We start from the raw sequence: 21,718 nt of genomic DNA, 5'->3' as shown, positions 1-21,718 counted from the left end.
AGAACAAAAAAAAAATCTCATAATTCATATGGAAATACAAAAGACCCTGAATTACCAAGGCAATCTTGGGAAAGAAGAATGAAGCTGGAGGAATCAGCCTTTCTGATTTCAAGTTACTGTACAAAGCTACAGTCATAAAGACAGTATGGTACTGGCACAAAAATAGAAATATAGATGAATGGAACAAGATAGCACAGAAATAAATCCTTGTACCTATGGGCACACTATTTTGACAAAGGAGGCAAGAATATACAATGGGAAAGATAGTCTCTTCAATAAATGCTGCTGGGATAAATGGACAGCTACATGTAAAAAAATGAATTTAGAACAATTCCTAACACCATACACAAAGTTAAACTTAAAATGGATTAAAGACCTAAATGTAACATCAAAAACTATAAAACTCTTAGAGGAAAACATAGGCAGAACACTCGATGACATAAATCACAACAAGATTCTCTATGATTCACCTCTTCAAGTAATGAAAATAAAAACAAAAGTAAACAAGTGGGACTTAATTAAACTTAAAAGTTTTTGCATAGCAAAGGAAACTATAAACAAAGTGAAAAGACAACCCTCAGAATGGGAGAAAATGATAGCAAATGAAACAACTAACAAAGGATTAATTTCCAAAATACAGAAGCAGCTCATACAACTCACTATCAGAAAGCAAACAACTCAATCAAAAGTGAGGAAAAGACCTAAACAAACATTTCTCCAAAGAAGACATACAAATGGCTAACAAACACATGAAAAGATGCTCAACATCGCTTATTATTAGAAAAATGCAAATCAAAACAACAATGAGATACAAAACTACAAACCACATCACACTGGACAGAATGGCCATCATCAAAAAGTCTACAAACAATAAATGCTGGAAATGGTGTGGAGTAAAGGGAATCTTGTTACACTGTTGGTGGGATTGAAATTGATACAGCCACAGTGGAAGATGGTATGGAGATTCCTTAAAAAAATAAATAAATAAATAAAGCTAGGAAGAAAACCACCCTATGACACAGCAATCCCATTCCTAGGCTTATACCCTAAGGAAACCAAAGCTGAAAATGATACATATAACAAAATGTTCATTGCAGCACTATTAACAATAGATCATGGAAGCAACCTAGATGTCCACTGACAGATGAATGGATAAAGAAGCTGAGGTATATACAGTGGAATATTACTCAATCATAAAAAGGAATGCATTTGGGTCAGTTCTAATGAGGCGGATGGACCCAGAGCCTATTATACAGAGTGAAGCAAGTCAGAAAGAGAAAGTTAAATATCATATACTAACACATACATATGGAATCTAGAAAGATGATACAAGTTACTTTATTTGCAGGGCAGCAATGGAGAAACCACTATACCATTCAGATATAACATAAATCAAATCCCTTATGATTATAAGTGGAAGTGACAAATAGATTCAAGGCATTAGATCTGATAGAGTCCTTGAAGAACTATGGACGGAGGTTTGTAACTTTGTACAGGAAGTGGTGATCAAAATAATCCCTGAGAAGAAATGCAAAAAGGCAAAATGATTGTCTGAGAAGGCCTTAAAAATAGCTGAGAAAAGAAGAGAAGCCAAAGGCAAAGGAGAAAAAGAAGGATATATCCATCTGAATGCAGAGTTCTGAAGAATAGCAAAGAGAGATAAGAAAGCCTTCCTAAGTGATCCGTGCAAAGAAATAGAGGAAATCAATAGAATGGGAATGACTAGCGATCTCTTCAAGAAAATTAGAGATACCAAGGGAACATTTCATGGAAAAATGTGCACAATAAAGGAGGGAAACAGTATGAACCTAACAGAAGCAGAAGATATTAAGAAGTGGCAAGAATACACAGAAGAAATATACAAAAAAGACTCAATGGGCATGAGTTTGAGCAAACCCAGGGAGCTAATGAAGGATAGGGAAGCCTGGCATTCTGCAGTTCATGGGGTCACTATTAGTCAGACATGACTGAACAACTGAACTGACCTACTGAATGGAGAAATAGACATAGAGAACAGACTTATGGACATGGGGGCTGCAGGGAGGAGCTGGTAAGATGTATGGAGAGAGTAATATGGAAACTAATATTAATGTATGTAAAATAGACAGCCAATGGAAATTTGCTGTAGGACTCAGGGAACTCAAACAGGGGCTCTGTTTCAATGTGGAGGGGTGGGATGCAGAGGGAGATGGGAAGGAGGGGACATATGTATACCTATCCCGATTAATGTTAATGTTTGACAGAAAAAAACAAAATTCTGTAAAGCAGTTATCCTTTAATTAAAAAATAAATAAAATTTTAAAACATACAGGAGATCTGAATAGACATTTTTCCAAAAGAACACAGACATATGGCCAACAGTCACATGAAAAAGTGCTCAGTGTCACTAACCATCAGAGAAATGCAAGTCAAAACCATAATAAGCTATCACATCACACCTGTCAGAGTGACTATTATCAAAAAGACAACAAATAACAAGGATTGGAAAGGATGTGAAGAAAAGGGAATCCTTCTACACTGTTGGTGGGACTATAAATTGGTATAACCACTATGGAAAACAGTGTGGCAATTCCTCAAAAAATTAAAAATAGAACTCTAACATGATTCAATCATCTATATTATTAGATATATCATAATGTGGACAAATACTTCTACTATTTTTATTCTCAAGTAATATTGCTTTGTTTGGATATACCACCATTTATTCACCCATTCATCAGTTGATGGAGATAAGTTGTTTTCCAGTTTTTTGCTATTATGAATAGCACTTCAAAGAACATTCGCATGCAAATCTTTGAGTAAACACCTAAGAGTGGAATTGCTAAATCATATGACAAATTATGTTTAACTTTTAGAAACCACCAAATTGTTTTCCAAAGCAGCTATATATATATATCATTTCACATTTATTTCTACCAGAAATATGTGAGAGCTTTCCTTTCCACATTCATTGTCAACATTTGTTATTGTCTGTCTTTTTTATTACAACCATTTGAGATTTGATTTTTTTTTTCATTAAATTAAGGTGATAAAATGGGCAGAATGTTTAAACATTGTATTATATAATGTGTAAATAAACTGAAGGAATAGGTTGTTGGCATACTTAGGTTCTTTGACCTAAGTATTTTAAATTCTTCTTATGCTATTTGACTGTTAGGTATGCAACAGCTTATATAATTTGAACTCTGAGAAACATTTTGAATTAATATTTTCCTGTGTTGATATTTCTTAAAAAAGACTGAAATGTCAGTTCAAGAAATATCTATGAGCAAAGATTCCCTGGCCATTGGTTAGTATTGGATCATGCCAGATTTCCAAGAATTAATGACAAACTAACTTTTTGGACAGTAAATTAAATATACTTTTTTGGAGTTAGTGTTGTCTCCTTCTCAGGACCATGATCCAATCTTTTTTTTTTTAAATTTACTTATTTTAATTGGAGGCTAATTACTTTACAATATTGTAATGGTTTTTGCCATACATTAACATGAATCAGCCATGGGTGTACATGTGTTCCCCATCCTGAACCCCCTCCCACCTTCCACCCCATCCCATCCCTCAGGGTCATCCCAGTGCACCAGTCCTGAGCACCCTGTCTCATGCATGGAACCTGGACTAGCAATCTATTTCATATATGATAATATACTTGTTTCAATATACTTGCTATTCTCTCAAATCATCCCACCCTTGCCTTCTCCCACATTTTAATAGAAGACAAATCAGACACTCAGTGTAATACTATAATGGACAGACATATAATCTCTTCCTTCTCTAATCTAGAGGGTTCTCCACTTGTTTTTGAGAAAAAAAATGTGTACTTTTTAAGTGTTTTTATACCTTTGAAATTATTTTGGATAGGGGAAAGGTCAGATATATCTACAGTAGCTTCCAGAGTCCTTTAGGAGTCCCTCTACACATTATCTCCTTTTTCTTTCTGAGAAGCCCAGGAACATTATTGAGAATAGTGATGGGGACTTGGAAATTGAAATCGAAAGCTGGTGACCTCCAACTCTAGTTGAAGGTAGCATAGTTTTATGCTATACTTATTGTTGTTAAGTTGAATATTGAACTTACACTCTCTTTGAAACCTTTTCCAATCAAACTTTTTAGAGAAAAAAAAAAACTAAATTATGCTTAGTATCTTAAACCAGGAATTAGCTCTGATGTATGACTTGTGTTTCTGAGGAAATCTGGATGTTGATTTTCAGATGCTTATTCCTCTGGGATTAGAAAATTACCAGTTAGCCCAGAGAGTAAAATTATAGAGAGGAGAGCAAGACATGATTAAGGAAATATTTTCCTTACACCTTCACTCCCAAATGTTATAATTCTCATAGATCACAAATACTTGCTTTTATTCTCCCTCTGTGGTCTTTTGAAAATGAAAGCCAAAAGTAAGCTCTTTAAGTAGGGTGAAACCTCCTGTTGGCACAGAACTGCAGGGGAAAAAAGAGAGAGAGAGATGTCTTCATTTCCTGAAACTAGGAGGGTTTGTGTGCTTCAGCAGAAATATTACTAAATTGGAGCCACAAAGGCACTATCATCAGCAAATCTGTACCCATGAAAACCCAGAGTGGCATGTGGAGGAAGGGAATTTGCCGAAGGTTCATCTTCATCAGCAGTGTTTATATTTGTCTGCTTACATGCTTTATCATTTTATGTTTACACTATTCCCTGTTTTTCTTGCCCACTCCCAAAGATAAAAATGTCAGATTTGAGTCTTGGTAGATCGTTTCACATAAACATCTTCCTGAGAAACCCATCCAAAAAGGAGCCTTGTAAACTGTCTCAACCTGATCCCAAACTTCACTGCAGACCAGGCCCTTGGATCTGTATCAAAATGAACTAATATAGTTTTTTTTTTATTCAAAAAAACACTTTATTTCACATTTTATAAAACTTAGTTACAAATACAACTAGTTTGTACAATAAAAAACAGTTTTTATCTTGTTTTCTTTGCTAATACTATTCAGTTTAGCAAGAGTCTGCCAAAGCAGAAAGAGCATAAGATCCAAGTTTAAATCACAACTATTTGGGCGTTCTTAGGCAAAATAATTAACCCCTTAGTTTCTTCATCTGTAAAACAGGAATAATTAAAACTCCCACATAGGGTTGTTGTGATAATTGAATAAGAACATTAAATTTAAAATGCCCAGAACAACAGACAATACATAATAGTTACTGTTTGATTCTACATTGGATGCCTAAGTTTGATAAAATATTAATATAGGTGCTATTACAGAAAAGAAAGTGTTTATCAAAACAATGTTTAAAGAAGACTGTATGGTGATGACAAAAAAAAATAAGTTCCTAATTTAATTAAAAATATCAATTACAAATTAAAATTTCTATATTTATGAAAAAGAGACCAGCAGTTTCTTTTTTTAAATTTCAAAAATTTTAAAATATTTTTGGAACAAACTTTCCTCTTCTTTGGAATTTGTGATAGTATTTTAAAAATAATCTGTTTGGCTAACTAAATTAAAAGTCTATTTCTTAGTCACAGTTTCATATACACTATAGTTCATTCTCTTCCTCAGACTTAACCAATTATGGCATGAAAGGGCTACACAAAGGCATGTCAGATGGAACTGTCATTTTGTCAAACAATAATAAAGAGAAAATGTTTCTAAAAATATTTTAAAGTCAAAGATTACAACCTCTATGCTGCTGTTTATCTACCTGTTTTTAAACCACAAAATCATCTTTATTTAACATTTAAACATATAAAAAATGAAAACATGAAAATGTATCATATCAAAGGCACAGGAGAGTGTATTTCTGATGGTATACAAAAAAAGTGTGCTAATTCTCTCATTTAATTTTTAATAAAAAAAAAAGCACTGCTAAATAAAACATAAAAGCAGTATCAGCAGAACTTACCATTAGTTTCCCAACTATTGTTCTTTTAAACTAGGACATCTCATAAGCACCAACACTAAGGAAAGTATCAACTCCCAATCCATGAGAATATAAACTCTGATAACATCTTTTTGGAGTTTCATTTCATAAGGATAAACTAGTTCTTGTTACAATCATCCTTCTAATCTACTAATATGGTAAATAAGCGTAAAATCTCAATAAGTATGTATGTATATATATTGCTGAAATTTCAACTTTAGCCTAATTTTTTAAACTGTATCAGCTACAAACACTCCTCTAAAAGTTATATAAAAATACTTTAATTCCTTAAACACTACATGAAATGTTGGTAACTGCTGCAAATGGGAGTTCACGCTTCTACTTTTGTGTATGTTTCAAATTTTTCATTTATTATTTTACTAAAAAGCTTTAAAAAACTTTTTATAGACTACCCTTTAAAAGTATTTTGACAAAACTGTCATTTTCAACTCAAATGAATATATATAATAGAACTTAAAAATAAAGATTCTGAAGGCTTTTTTCAAAGGCAATAGTCAGATTTAAAGTCATCATTTTCAGATTCGACTTAAAATAGGAAAGCTATAAGATCAATTTAATGATTACTGAGTTAGAAAACAAAAGCCAAGGAAAAGTATATTTGCCAGTAGAAACAAATCAAATAAAAATCCAAAGCATTATTTTACTTGACATTTAAAAATTTGAGACTTAAATATTAAACATGCTGTGAAGGAAAAAAAATCTTAAAATAGAAAAACGAATGTAAGTGTATATATAAAAATGCTGCAATGACAAACAACTACCTTATTTAAAAAATTTTAAACATACTACTCCTTTCTTGCGTCTTTAGGTCAGTATTAGTATTGCAGACAATGTAAATGATCTGATCTTTACAAAAAGATTTCAGGTTATACCTGAACTTATATTATCACTATCTTCAGAGTTTAGTTAGAATATATATATTATTAATTATTAATACATTTTCCAGAATTTATGCTCTCAATTACCCAACATCTCGGTTCCTAATAAGTTAAGACTATAAGTAAAAATGCCTCAGTCTAATATCTTATCCGTAAATAATTCTCTATGTAATTAAGAAATAAAGATGAAAAAAACCCCCAAACTTTAAGTTATTCCATCTCATATAATGAAATCTTATATATTGCCATTGACATTTACATCTTAAATTTTGTACCTTTGTGGTGATGCAGGAGGGCTGTAAAATGTGGACTTTGAGGAGAAAGGTTGCTTCTTCAGTGCCTGCATAAGGTTGGGTTTATATTCTGGATCAACACACCATAAGGAACCTTTTCCATTAACCTTGCCATGGCTTCTTTCCACTTTCTGAAAACATTTATTCAGGGACAGATTATGTCGAACAGAATTCTTCCAGCCAGTTGGTGCAGTTGCAAAATATGGGAAGCGGTTCAGAATCCAGCTATAAATTTCTTTGACTGGCAAACACTTATTTGGAGAGTGTTCAATAGCCATATAAATGAGAAGACTAAAGGAGTATGGGGGCTTTGAAGTTGCTGATTTTTTTTCTTGGTTCTGATAGCACGATGGTCCAAAGGATGGCACATCATCTCCTTCTATGTCATACAATAGACTAACAATTGGAAGACCTTCGCTTCTAAAGCTGAAGTTTGTTAGGAGGTTAGTACTTTCGTGAAGCCAGTTCAAGTTTGTGAGTTCATCATCTGCTGACTCATTGTCCACTAGAGTGGCCTTTGGCCTGGCAGCATCAACAGCTTCAGGCAAGCTTCCCATTTTGTAAATCTGGCTTAATCCTGCAACCTTTTCAGCTGCTGGAGTTTCAGCTCTTTTCTGGAGTCATTCCAATTACTGGACCCATTTACTCTTACAGTTCTGATGACTGTGAAATTGTATCTCCTTGTGGTATAATTTGCATCTCCCATATTATTAATGGAGTTGAATATCTCTTCATGTACAAAAGAAACCTGAATCACTTTGCTAAAAAGCAGAAATTAACACTGTGAATCAATCATACTTCAATCTCACTGGGTCTCCAATTAATGTTCGGTTTAAACTAACTAACGCATTTGATCCAGCATTTTAGGTTGTTTTCAGCAGAAAGGCCGGTCCAGGTGCTTAGTCCGCCATGTCGCGTCAGCTCGGCCGCCGCAGCTGAGGGGCGAGGGATGGGTAGGGGAAGACACAATATGGCAGAGCACCACAGCTGCTCTCGGCCGCTTCCAGTAGCCGCCTCCGGGAAGACGCGGCCACGAGCAGGCCGAACTAATATAGTTAATGAAATAATCTTTATGCTTCAGGAAACTGAAGCTCCTCAGATTCTTAAATGATGATAGCAACCATCAGTTATGATTATCCTGAATAATTTTAATATTAAATTCCAGAGTTGGATACCCACCAAAGCTGATTTCACATTCTGTTAGATTGAAAATGCTATGGGGAAGGCCAAAGGCTTCCTTTGTTACTGGGCTATAAAAATCTACTGGCATCTGAGCCTCTTGAAATAAAGATCAATAGTAGTGGTTGTCAGTAATACCATAAATGACCTTCAAAGCACCTGATTTTTCCTAATGAATGGAATCACAAATTAAAGTCAATAGCTGTGCCATAGGGTAAAGTCAAAATATGCAACCTTTTGTTTACTGACACCTGATATATGTCTTCTTCCTGCAAAACTTGACATTCCCATCTAGTGATGAGATTAAGACTGAATGCAGTTCCCTGGGAGGAATACAGTCATCTTAAATCCAAAATTGCATGTGTATAGATTCTCATAGACAGGATGACCCTAGAAGTTGTTTGGATTAGCTAGCTACAATGTTGCAGTCCCTTGTACCTCGTTATGTTCTGATAAGTGATATTTTGGAATGATTTTATTGTCTTGCCTGACAGCACACGAACAAAACCACATTCTTTGTGCTGAAAGCTTCCCTGGGTTGAAGAATAATTCATATAAGATTCCTAGGATCTAATTCAAACTATGTTTTTTTTTATTCGATTCTTCTTTTCTAGGATTCTTCAGTTTACAAACAATGGTTAGTTACTTGAAAGAGGATTACTCTGCCTGAATTATAACCAATGAATTATGCACTGAAATCTTATGAATAACATTAGGCTTTATTGTCAGGAAGTAAAATATATGTAACTAGAAAAACGCCATATGGTTTGTGGTTTCTTGATTAAGGATGACACTATCTGTTAAATGCATTACATTTGGGGTAGTTTATCAAAGACTGACTCTCATATTCATCTTGAGGTTGTGTGTCACCTGGCTGTTAGATTATTATTTTTTTTCCATTTTTCTTGCCAACAGAGCTTATTGACTCTTCACTCCTCCACTTGTCATTAAAGGGATGAGATGCTCATGTAATGTATTGGAGCTAAAGTGGTGAAGAAAAAGTCTTTGAAAAAGACTTTGAAAAAGAAAATGAATTATGAGTTTGATCATATCAATGAGATAAGCGTATCAATTCATTTTTAATATTTTATTGCATTATGAAGGTGCTTCAACAAAAATAGAGAATGAAATATGAAAACTGACACTAAAAGGATAATGTTAGGCCTGAGATTCAAGAATATTTTCATTCTTATCTTGGCTTTTACAACAATTTATTGTATATTATTTTCGTGTCTTGATTTTCAAAACTGGAAAATGAAGAAGCTATTATAGTCTCTTTTCCCCAATATTAATATAAAAACCTATTTCATATTATGTGGTGATTTTACTTTTTCTTCAATAACTTATAACATATATGTATATATAGCATATATAACATATATTATAACAAAATAATAAGTATGAAGGTACCCATTGTGCAGAATTGTGATTATTTAATAACAGCTTTTCATTTATGTAAAGTCCTCTTCTTGTCATACTATTCTTTGCTATTGTGTAAGTTAGTTTTCCCCATAACTAAAGGTTTGAAACTTAAGTTACTGTATTTAGAAAATCTTGTTTATAATTCTTTTTTCTTCTCTTAAGTCAGTTCTGAACTTCCAACTTTGATGATTAATAAAACTGAAACTTTATTCAATAGGGATATAAAGGCAGAAATAACTATAAGATTCATTCCTCTAATTTCTTTATTGATTTTTATATACCACCCAGTTGCAAGAACCTGAATTGTACCCATACTGAAGATCACCATGAAAGCTGGTTATTAGCAAGAAAACTTTTCAGTTAACTAAATAAAACAGGATGACTCAAAGCACACCGTATATATCCTCCCACTGCCTTACACATACTTTTTCTCTTCTGACTTAATTTTGACTAATTACCAAAAAGTTCAATTTGAATTAGCTTTTTTAAAATATTTTGTTACTTTGATGTACATACAAGATACATGAGAGATAGGTAGTGAAGTAGAAATTCTTTGCTCACATATTTGCAAATGGCTATTGATCAAATTAATTGACAATTTTTTCTAAGTAAACCATTGCTTTTATTAATTGTTTACTTTATGAATTATACAAAGAGGAATTCTAGTCTGCCTCTGTCTTTATGATCAAAACCTGGAAATATGTCTAATTCAATGGACTTTTATTCTAGTACAATGTTGAATAACAGAAATTTCTTGAGTATTTGCCATGTGTAGCTAAGGAGATTGTGGAGCATGATTAAGGAAGTATTTTTAAAAGTATTTTGTCAGTCAGAAAAGATAATATATATGTGTATATGTATATACCTATACACACACACACACATATATATACACAGCTTAATTGCTAGTATCATCACATTATTAATCTGCTTTATTTTTTAACATTGCATCATGTCCAAGGCTACCTACTTCATCTTTCAAAATTGTGTGGTATTTTAATGAGAACATATGATAAAGGGTAAATCTGTGCATTTTAGACTGTGGCATAGTTAAATATCTAAATGTTAAAAATATTACTGCACATATATTGAATAAGTAACCAAATTTAAGCTATACAAAGAAATCCATTTCAACCCGAAAGAGTTAAGTAATGAAAGGCCATAATTATAACGGAAAATTACCTTTGTTAAGTTCTTCCTCAACTTCCTGGGAATAGCAAGGAAACTTAATTACTGGCAGATAATTGTCTTTAATGCTGTTCTTATAGGTTTTTTGTTTTTTGTTTTTTTTTTTTAGTTTAAGAAGGTCTTATTGTTGCTGCTATTAAAAAACAAAACAAAACAAAACAAAACAAAAAACCCTTGCTTTCCCCACAACTGTATTTCTTCAACTAGGAAAGATCTGTGTGTGTGTGTGTGTGTGTGTGTGTGTGTGTGTGTGACTCTTTGTGTCTGACTCTTTGTGACCCCATGGACTATAGCCCACCAGGCTCCTCTGTCCATGGAATGCTCCAGGCAAGAATACTGGAGTGGGTAGTCATTCTCTTCTCCAGGGGATCTTCCCAAAACAGGGATCGAACCCTGGTCTTCTGCATTGCTGGCAGATTTGTTACCATCTGAGCCACTAGGGAAGCACAGGAAGATCTCTAGATGCAAACTATTTTTTTGTCATTGACCAATAATTAATGAAACTAAATAAACCCTGATATCCATTAGATATTGCTATATTATTTAGCCAAGATGACTTGAAGTTTTGTTTCTGCCAGACAGACTAGATATGTTTGATGAGTCTTATCATTCGGGTTCAAAAATTCAGGTTCAAATTTGATATTTTCTATATTAATTTCTGTCTTAGCAGATAAATATGGGTCAATATTAGTTCAAACACCTGGGCCTACATCATACAGTTGACTCTTACTGCACCATCAATTGATTTTCTCCCTCCTATCTAAAGAACAGCTAGAGAAGAAAACTACAGTATTTAGAAAATAAATGGAAATATCTTCCCCTCAGTTTTGTTAATCTCTCAATGTATTAACATCATCTCTAAAGATTGGTTGTTAAATATACCAGTTCTTTCTCTTTCTATCTAGAGATTAGGTTTAATGAGAAATTAAGGAAGGATAAGTCTACATGGAATTAATTGGAAAAATATGAAAGCATATTTGTAGAAGGATTAGAAAATTTATGTTTTAGTCTTAGGACTGTTTAGATGACTCTGGGAAAATAACTTAAATTCTTTGAACTTGAGTTTACTCTTGTGTAAACAGAAGATAATAACTTCCTTTTTCTTGCTTTAAGTTCTTGTGAATATCAAATAAAAAAATCTATATGAAAGAACCCTGAAAACTGCTATATAAACTTAACAGAAAATATATTATGATGTTTCTGATTTGACAACAAAGTAATGAAAACAATATTATCAAAGGGAGGCACTGTTACTTTGCATGACTTCCAAGAAATTCTTTTGTAGAAATTATGCTGGAAATTAGACAAGGATCCCTTTATCTTTGGATATCTAATGTTTGTTCTTAGATTATTATCTCTTAACTACAATAATTATAAAACGTAATTAAAATTGTTATCTCTTGGTACTTCGCTGTTGTTCAGTTGTGCAGTCATGTCTGGTTCTTTATGACTCCATGGACTGCAGCACGCCAGGCATCCCTGTCCTTCATTTACTCCCTGAGTTTGCAAACTCATGTCCACTGTGTTGATGATGCTATCCAACCATCTCATTCTCTGTTGCCCTCTTCTCCTTTTCTCAATATTTCCCAGTATTGGAGTCTCTTCCAGTGATTCAGCTCTTCTCATCAGGTGGTCAAAATATTGGAGCTTCAGCTGCAGCATCAGTACTTCCAATGAATATTCAGGACGCATATCTTCTAGGATTAACTGGTTTGATATCCTTGCTGTTCAAAAGACTCTCAAGAGTCTTCTTCAACACTGCAGTTCAAAAGCATCAATTATTCACCCCTCAGCTTTCTTTATGGTTCAACTTTCACATCCATACAAGGCTACTGGAGAAAACATAGCTTTGACTATATGGACCTTGGTCAGAAAAGTGATGTCTCTGCTTTTTAATATGCCATCTAGATTTGTCATAGCTTTTCTTCCAAGGAGCAAGCGTCTTTTAATTTCATGGCTGCAGCCACAGTCTGAGGTAATTTTTTAGCCCAAGAAAATAAAGTCTGTCACTGTTTCCTTTTTTTCCCCATCTATTTGCCATGAAGTGATGGGACTTGATATCATGATCTCAGTTTTTTGACTGTTGAGTTTTAAGCCAGCTTTTTCACTCTCCTCTTTCACTGTCATCAAGAGGATCTTTAGTTCCTTTTCACTTTCTGCAATGAGGGTGGTGTCCTCTGCACATCTAAGGTTATTGATATTTCTCCCAGAAGTCTTGACTCCAGCTGGTGGTTCATCTAGCCCAGCACTTCGCATGATGTACTCTGCAGAGAAGTTAAAGAAGCACAGTGGCAATATACACCCTTGAAGTACTCCTTTCCCAATTTTGAACCAGTCTGTTGTTCTACGTCCAGTTCTAACTATTGCTTCTTGACCTGCATAAAGGTTTCTCAGGAGGCAGGTTAGGTGTTCTGGCATTCCCAGTTCTTTAAGTATTTTCCAAACTTTGTTATGATCCACAAAGTCAAAGGTTATAGTGTAGTCAATGAAGCAGAAGTAGATGTTTTTCTGAAATTTCCTTGCTTTTTCTATGATGCAATGGATATTGGCAATTTGGTCTCTGGTGTCTTTGCCTTTTCCAAACCAAGTTTGTACATCTGGAAATTATTGATTCATATATTATTGAAGAATAGCTCAGAGGGTTTGAGTATCACCTTGCTAGCAAGTGAAATGAGTAGTTGTGTTATAGTTTGAACATTCTTTGGCATTGCCTTTCTTTGGGATTGGAATGAAAATTGACCTTTTCCAGTCCTGTGGCCACTGCTGAAATTTCCAAATTTGCTTGCATATTGAGTGCAGCACTTTAACAGTATCATCTTTAAGGGTTATAAATAGTTCAGCTGGAATTCCATCACCTCTACTAGTTTTGTTCATAGCAATGCTTCCTAAGGCCCACTTGACTTCACACTCCAGTATGTCTGGTTCTAGGTGAGTGATCACACCGCTGTGGTTATCTGGGTCATTGAGAACTTTTTTGCATAGTTCTTTTGTGTATTCTTGCCACCTCTTTTTAATATCTTCTGCTTCTGTTATATCCTTAATTTTTCTATCCTTTATTGTCCCCATCCTTGCATGAAGGGTTTCCTTGGTATCTCTAATTTTCTTGAAGAGAACTTTAGGCTTGCCCATTCTATTGTTTTCCTCTATTTCTTTCCATTGATCACCTAGGAAGGCTTTCTTATGTCTCCTTGCTATTCTTTGTAACTCTGCATTCAGATGGCTATATCTTTCCTTTTCTTCTTTGCCTTTTGCTTATCTTCATTTCTCAGCTATTTGTAAGCCCCCCTCAGACAACCATTTTGCCTTCTTGCATTGAGTTTTCTTGGGGATGATTTTGGTCACCACATCCTGTACAAAGTTATGAACGTCTGTCCATAGTTCTTCAAGCACACCATCATATCTAATCCCTTTATTTGTCACTTCCAGTGTATAGTCATAAGGGATTTGATTTAGGTTATACCTGAATGGCTTAGTGGTTTTCCCTACTGTCTTCAATTTAAGTCTGGACTTTGCAATACAAAGCTCATGATATGAGCCACAGTCAGCTCCCAGTCTTGTTTTTGCTGACTGGATAGAGTTTCTCTACCTTCGGCTGTAAATAATATAATCAGTCTGATTTATGTATTGACCATCTGGTGATGTCCAAGTGTAGAGTCATCCCTTGAGTTATTGGAAGAGGGTTTTTGCTATGACCAGTGAATTCTCTTGGCCAAAATCTGTTAGCCTTTGCCCTGCTTCATTTTGTACTCCAAGGCCAAACTTGTCTGTTACTCCAGGTATCTCTTGAATTCCTACTTTTGTGTTTCAGTTCCCTGTGATGAAAAGGACACATTTTTTTTGGCAGGGGTTGGGGGGGGGGCGGAGATTGTTAGTTCTAGAAGGTTTTGTAGGTATTCAAAGAACTGTTCAGCTTCAGCTTCTTCAGCATTAGTGGTTGGGGCAAAGACTTGGATTAGTGTGATGTTGAATGGTTTGTCTTGGAAATGAGCTGAAATCATTCTGTCATTTTTCAGATTGCACCCAGGTACTGCATTTCTTTTCTTTTCTTTTTTTTTTTTTCATTTATTTTTATTAGTTGGAGGCTAATTACTTTACAATATTGTAGTGGCTTTTGTCATACATTGACATGAATTAGCCATGGATTTACATGTATTCCCCATCCCAGAGCTACTCCATTTCTTCTAAGGGATTCTTGGCCACAGTAGTAAATATAATGGTCACCTAAATTAAAATTTCCCATTCCCTTCCATTTTAGTTCACTAATTCCTAAAATGTCAATGCTCACTCTTGTCATCTCCTGTTCGAACACTTCCAATTTACCTTGATTCATGGACCTAACACTCCAGGTTCCTATGCAATATTTTTCTTTATAGCATCGAACTTTATTCTTACCACCAGACACACCCACAGCTGGATGTTTCCACTTTGACTGAGCTTTTTCATTCCTTGTGTAACTCTTTTTCTGCTCTTCCCTGGTAGCATGTTGGACACCTACTTGTCTGGGGGCTTCAACTTTCAGTGTCATATGCCTTTGCCTTTTCATATTATTCTTGGGGTTCTCAAAGATTTAATATCTAGAATGAAATTCAAACCACACAGAAAAGATAGAGACTACATCAAAGCCAGAGGGGAACTGATAATAAAATTTATTTTTTAGATTCCCAACATTCTTCCAAACATTATTTTCTAGAATAAAAACTTTAAATGCCACAAAGTATGGCAATTTTCTAAATAATTAACAAATCTATGTAGCTTGATCTTATTTATAGCAAATGAGTTGTACCATTCCAGGGTTTCCTGGGGCAATTAGAAGTATTTTTGTAAGCACAATTTTTTTAATAATATCAAAAGATGGAAATATTGATTAAAAACAGAGTAGAATGAACAAAATAGTAAAACTCACTGATTAAAAGCTGTTAACCACCACTTTCTTTTCTATTGCTATGAGTCTTTTCATTTAACAAATTTTTATTGAATGCTTACTCTGTACCAAGACCTGGAGATATAGTGGTAAGCAAGACAGAATCCCAGCCCTCTTGGAGCCTAGTCCATTAGGGGGGTCACACTAATCACACATATGACTGGATAATATATGTGACTGGGTTTCATACACACACACACACACACACACATAATTTTCTTTGCTCATTCATCTCTTGATGTTCATTTAGATTTCTTCTGTATCTTGGCCATTGTAAATAATGCTGCTATAAGCATTGTATCTTTCTGAATTAATGTTTTTTTTTTTCCATGATGTATACCCAGGAGTGGAATTGCTGGATCATATGGTATTTCTATTTTCAGCTTTTTAAAAGAAACTTCCATATGGTTTTACAAAGTAAATGCACCAATTTACATTGTCACTAACAGTAAAGTGTTTCTTTTTCTGCCTATCCTTATCAGTATTTATTATTTGTACACTTTTTGATGATAGGCTTTCTGACAGATGTAAGATGGCTTCTCATTCTGTTTTTGATTTTTATTTCTGTAATGATTAGTGATGTTGAGCATCTTTTAATATGCCTATTAGTCAACTGATTGTCTTCTTTGGGAAAATGTTTATCAAGTCTTCTGCCCATTTTTAATTGGGCTGTTTGCTTTTTGATATTGACTGTTATAGATTGTTCATATATTTTGAACATTGGCCATATCTTTTTCAAATATTTTGTTCTATTCAGTAGGTTATCCTTTTGTCAATGGTTTCCTTTGCTGTGTTAAAGATTTTAGGTTTAATTATGACCCATTTGTTTAATGTTGATTATATTTCTTTGCCTTAGGACACAGATCCAAAAAATCACTTTATGATTTATGTCAAGGCCTCTTCTGTCTCTGATCTCTTTTAGATTTTTATGATTTCTAGTCTTACATTTAAGCCTTTAATCCATTTTTAGTTTATTTTTGTGTACCGTGTTAGAAAATGTCCTAATTCATTCTTTTTCATTTAGTTGTACAGTTTTCCCAGTAACACTTACTGAAGAAACTGTATTTTCCCTATTGTATATTCTTGCCTCTTTTGTCATAGATTAATTGACCATGGTGCATGGCTTTATTTCTGGACTCTCCAATATTTTCCTTTGATCTGTGTGTCTATTTTTATGTCAGTGCCACGTTGTTTTGATTAGTGAGGCTTTGTGGCATACTCTGAAATCTGGGAACATGATATTGCCAGATTTTTTCTTTTATTTTTCTTGATTGTTTTAGCATATTGTGTTTTTTGTGTAGTTATATGTTAATATTGGGATTATTTGTTCTAGTTCTGTGAAAAATATTGTGGGCATTTAGATAGGGATTACATTAAATCTGTAGATTGCTTTGGGTAATATGTACATGTTAACAATATTAAATCTTTCAATCCTAGAATGTGTGATATCTTTCCATTTATTTGTATCATCTTTGGTTTCCTTTGTCAATGTTTTCATTTTTTATAGTGTTCTTTCACTTGGATAAGTTTATTCCTAGGTATTTTATTATTTTTGATGCAGTTTTAAACAGGATGTTTTGCTTTCACTTTCTGATATTTCATTGCTAGTATATATAAAAGCAATAGATTTCTGCATATTAATATTGCAACCTACAACTTTACAGAATTTATTTATTAGTTCCTATATTTTTTTTGGTGGAGATTTTAGGGATTTCTATATATAGTATCATGTCATATTCAAGGTGACAGTTTAACTTCTTCCCTTCCAATTTGGATACACTTTACTTCTTTTTCATGCCTGATTGCTATGGTTAGGGCTTCCAATACTATGTTAAATGGAAGTGGAACGAGGGCATTCTTGTCTTGTTCCTGGTTTTAGAGGAAAGATGTTTGGTTTTTCACCATTGAGTATGATGTTAGCTGTGGGTTTGTCATAAATGTTTTTTTTTTAATTATTTTGAAATATGTTCCCTCTATACAAGCTTTGATGATAGTTAAAAGGACATCCATTTTATTTGCTTATATGTTTCTTGTTTATTCCTCCTCACTACACTGTAAGCTCTAAGAGCAGGGACTTTATCTTGTTTTCTCCTCTCTCCCCAGGACCTAGAACACAGTAGGCTCCCAATAAGTATTTTGAGTGACTAAATGAATAAGCCATCAAACAAGCTATACGTTGAGCAGAGAACCATCTCATAGTGCTTGAACAGGACTCTAAGGTCTTGTGACAATAATTGTCTAAACATCCAATAAAATCAGATGCTCAGTCTGGATCATTCCACTTAGAATTGAGAAATATGCCTGGAAAAAGTGCTTGAAATAAAGCAAGAGGCTATTTCACTTCTTTTGAAAACCCCAAACCTATTCTACTTCATTGTGGAAGATATCCACATACTGGGCAAGGATTCTGCTTTTGTTTCTGTGATTGAAATACTTTTAGCCATTTTACTTCCTTTTGTATTTCTATCTTCCAATACTCATTTATTTTAAAAAAATATTGTATTTCTTTCACACTGCTGTGAAGACTCAATCTAAATACTCCAAGAAGTTTCCTGTTCTAATTATTCCTTGTTTTATGGCATATGTATTCCAACAAATTGAATAGGAAATGAGCTTGCTAAAATAAAATTTTAAGTCACGTTGGTTTACAATAAATAAATAAATTACAATAAGAAATTATAGAGTAGGAAACTTACCAAAGAATTGATACGGTTGCATCACTTTACATATAAGATAGTATTATGCAATAGTATTTCTAAGGCTTGCTGATATAGAAGGATATGTGTTGTTATCTAATTGCAGGATCTCGCCTTACCCTTTATTTTATTTATGTACTTTCCCAAATTATAAAATTCATCCCACTACTGGTGAGACCCTGATTATACACTTTGATCACATGACCATGAAGGGTAGTACTTAGCTTGATTTCTCAGGATAGTATTTATTAATGTCCATACCAAAAAGGGGGGAGAAAGAAGAAATGGCAATCCCTGGAATTCTTGCTAGTTGTATCTTACTGTCATCACAGTAACTCAAATGACATTTGGATTTACACAGTGGTCTCTCTAATGCAATGGTTCTCAAACGTAGAGGCACATTGGAATCAGCTGGGAAGTTTACAAAATACCGGAGTCTGAGACCTATGTTAAAAGACTCCAATTTAACTTCTCTGAGTTAATATCTGGGCACTGGGATTTTAAAACTCCCCCAGGTGATCCTGAGGTATAACCACACTGAGAAACACTGCTTTATGTATTTGATTAATTTGACATCATTCATCAAAGTTGATAAAAGTAACTTTCTGAATCTATAAAGTTTTTAATTCACCCTGAGCAATTAGAACCAATTTAACCCTTGAAACGTCTTCAACCACAGCAACATGGCTATGTGTCCCCAAATAGCACTTCTTCCTAGTACCTGAAAGATATAAAATATTTATCAAGTTTTTGGGAAAATAAATTGTTATTGACAATGTCCTTTTCACATCTCAGTTATATATTGATATAACTCTCATTTTGAGAGATAATAACAATTAAAGGGAGACAAACAAATAGAAGTATGATTAACTGTAAAGCTCTATTTCCTTGTAACGGCGTTGAAAGTCAAGATGGGCAATAGCTGTGTTTGAGTTATGTGGCCCATGTATACTGAAGAAAGCAGCATCTGCTGTTGTACTGTGGTACTACTGTTGGACACTTATGTGACACAGCAGTGGTATAGTTCCATTGATCCAGTTTTGCCACAGGTAGCTGGGCTTTAGTAAAGCCATCACTTTACTGGGCTGTTTAGTAAAGATATCATATCACTGGGCTATTTGTAAATCGTCTTCAGTAGTACCAGCCAGGAACTGCTTTACAAAGTAACATAATAATAAATTTAATATCACCACTTTTCCTTTAGGTGATAGTGAAAAAAAGCCAATCAAGGAAGTGCAAGTGAGGATGGTGACCTCTTGAACTCCGTGCATTCTGGTGACTCTGTTTAATTCTATCTTTGTTGTTTCTTTCACTTTCTATCTCTGTCTGTCAACCCCACTTTGTTGCTACATCATCCCAGTTGCTTGATGATCTTTGGGAATTCAGGACTGATTTCACTATTGGGTCATCAAGGGTATTTCTCCATCTCAGTCAGCATACATGAGAGTCCTTTAATTTCCCAACTTCTCAGTCATGAGGTTGACTATCATAACTTACTGGAATAGTCCTTAAGAGGAAATCCTAATAAGAACCCTAAGAAAGTGTTGAAGGTCATAAGATAATGACCTATGAAGCAAGGTAAATAGAACTGGGATTTTATATTATAGAGAAGAAAAGGCTGGGAGGAGTATTAAGGGAAGGGGACATTTTAGTTGCAGTCATGGATATTCATGCTAATGGCACCTACCTATTTTTCTGTTAATATTTAGTGAGTTTAAGCTGCCATACAAAATAAATCCTGTACTGGATTTAAAGGTGATATTAATGAACAGAATTAAAAGTGATCTCTCCACTTTTTCCACTCTCAGACTACTCTGGGTATATATAACATGGCACTAATATGCAGCCTAGAAGTTTAGTCCACTTTAGTTCACTGATTGCTAAAATGTTAATGTTCACTCTTGACATCACTTGTTTGAAGACTTCCAATTTACCTAGATTCATGGAGCTTATATTCCATGTTCCTACGCAATATTTTTCTTTACAGCATTGGATTTTACATACATCACCCATCACATCCACAGCTGGACACTCGTCTCCCTTTGGCTCCATCCCTTCACTCTTTCTGGAGTTAATTCTCCACTCTTCTCCAGTAGCATGTTGGGCACCTACTGACCTGGAGAGTTTAGCTTTCAACATTATATATATATATATATATATACACATATAGACATATATATATATGTGTGTCTGTGTGTGTATATAAATGTATATGTGTGTGTATATATATATATATATATATATATTTGCCTTTTCATACTATTCATGACCTCAGACATGCAGATGACACCACCCTTATGGCGGAAAGTGAAGAGGAACTAAAAAGCCTCTTGATGAAAGTGAAAGAGGAGAGTGAAAAAGTTGGCTTAAAGCTCAACATTCAGAAAACTAAGATCATGGCCTCTGGTCCCATCACTTCATGGAAAATAGATGGGGAGACAGTGGAAATAGTGTCAGACTTTAATTTTTTGGGCTCCAAAATCACTGCAGATGGTGATTGCAGCCATGAGATTAAAAGACACTTACTCCTTAGAAGGAAAGTTATGACCACCCTAGATAGCATATTAAAAAGCAGGGACATTACTTTGCAAACAAAGGTCCATCTAGTCAAAGCTATGGTTTTTCCAGTGGTCATGTATGGATGTGAGAGTTGGACTGTGAAGAAAGCTGAGCACCGAAAAATTGATGCTTTTGAACTATGGTGTTGGACAAGACTCTGGAGAGTCCCTTGGACTGCAAGGAGATCCAACCAGTCCATCCTGAAGGAGATAAGTCCTGGGTGTTCATTGGAAGGACTGATGCTGAAGCTGAAACTCCAGTACTTTGGCCACCTCATGTGAAGAGTTGACTCATTGGAAAAGACCCTGATGCCGGGAGGGATTGGGGGCAGGAGGAGAAGGGAACGACAGAGGATGAGATGGCTGGATGACATCACCGACTCAATGGACATGGGTTTGAGTAAACTCCGGGAGTTGGTGATGGACAGGGAGGCCTGGCGTGCTGCGATTCATGAGGTTGCAAAGAATCGGACATGACTGAGCGACTGAACTGACCTGAACTATTCATGACGTTCTGAAGACAAGAATACTGAAATGGTTTGCCATTCCCCTCTCCTACTTCAGCATTAGTGGTTGGGACATAGACTTGGATTGCTTTGATATTGAATGGTTTTCTTTGGAAATGAACAGAGATCACCCTGTCATTTTTTAGACTGCACCC

General features: G+C 34.6%; 1 protein-coding gene across 1 annotated transcript in view; it reads right to left on the bottom strand.

Annotated features, from left to right (window-relative positions):
* Positions 1–7,735, bottom strand: part of HEPH (hephaestin) — a 180,470-nt gene extending 172,735 nt beyond the window's left edge. Inside the window, 2 exon segments of the mRNA XM_070462018.1 lie at positions 7,076–7,708; positions 7,710–7,735. Of these exon segments, the coding sequence (XP_070318119.1) occupies positions 7,076–7,708; positions 7,710–7,735 (659 nt within the window).
* Positions 7,736–21,718: the final 13,983 nt, after the last annotated feature.

The sequence above is a fragment of the Odocoileus virginianus genome, chromosome X (genome assembly GCF_023699985.2).
Source record: "Odocoileus virginianus isolate 20LAN1187 ecotype Illinois chromosome X, Ovbor_1.2, whole genome shotgun sequence".
Lineage (NCBI taxonomy): Eukaryota > Metazoa > Chordata > Mammalia > Artiodactyla > Cervidae > Odocoileus > Odocoileus virginianus.
Note: the sequence above shows the minus strand (reverse complement) of the source record. Positions and strands in the feature narration are given on the sequence as shown.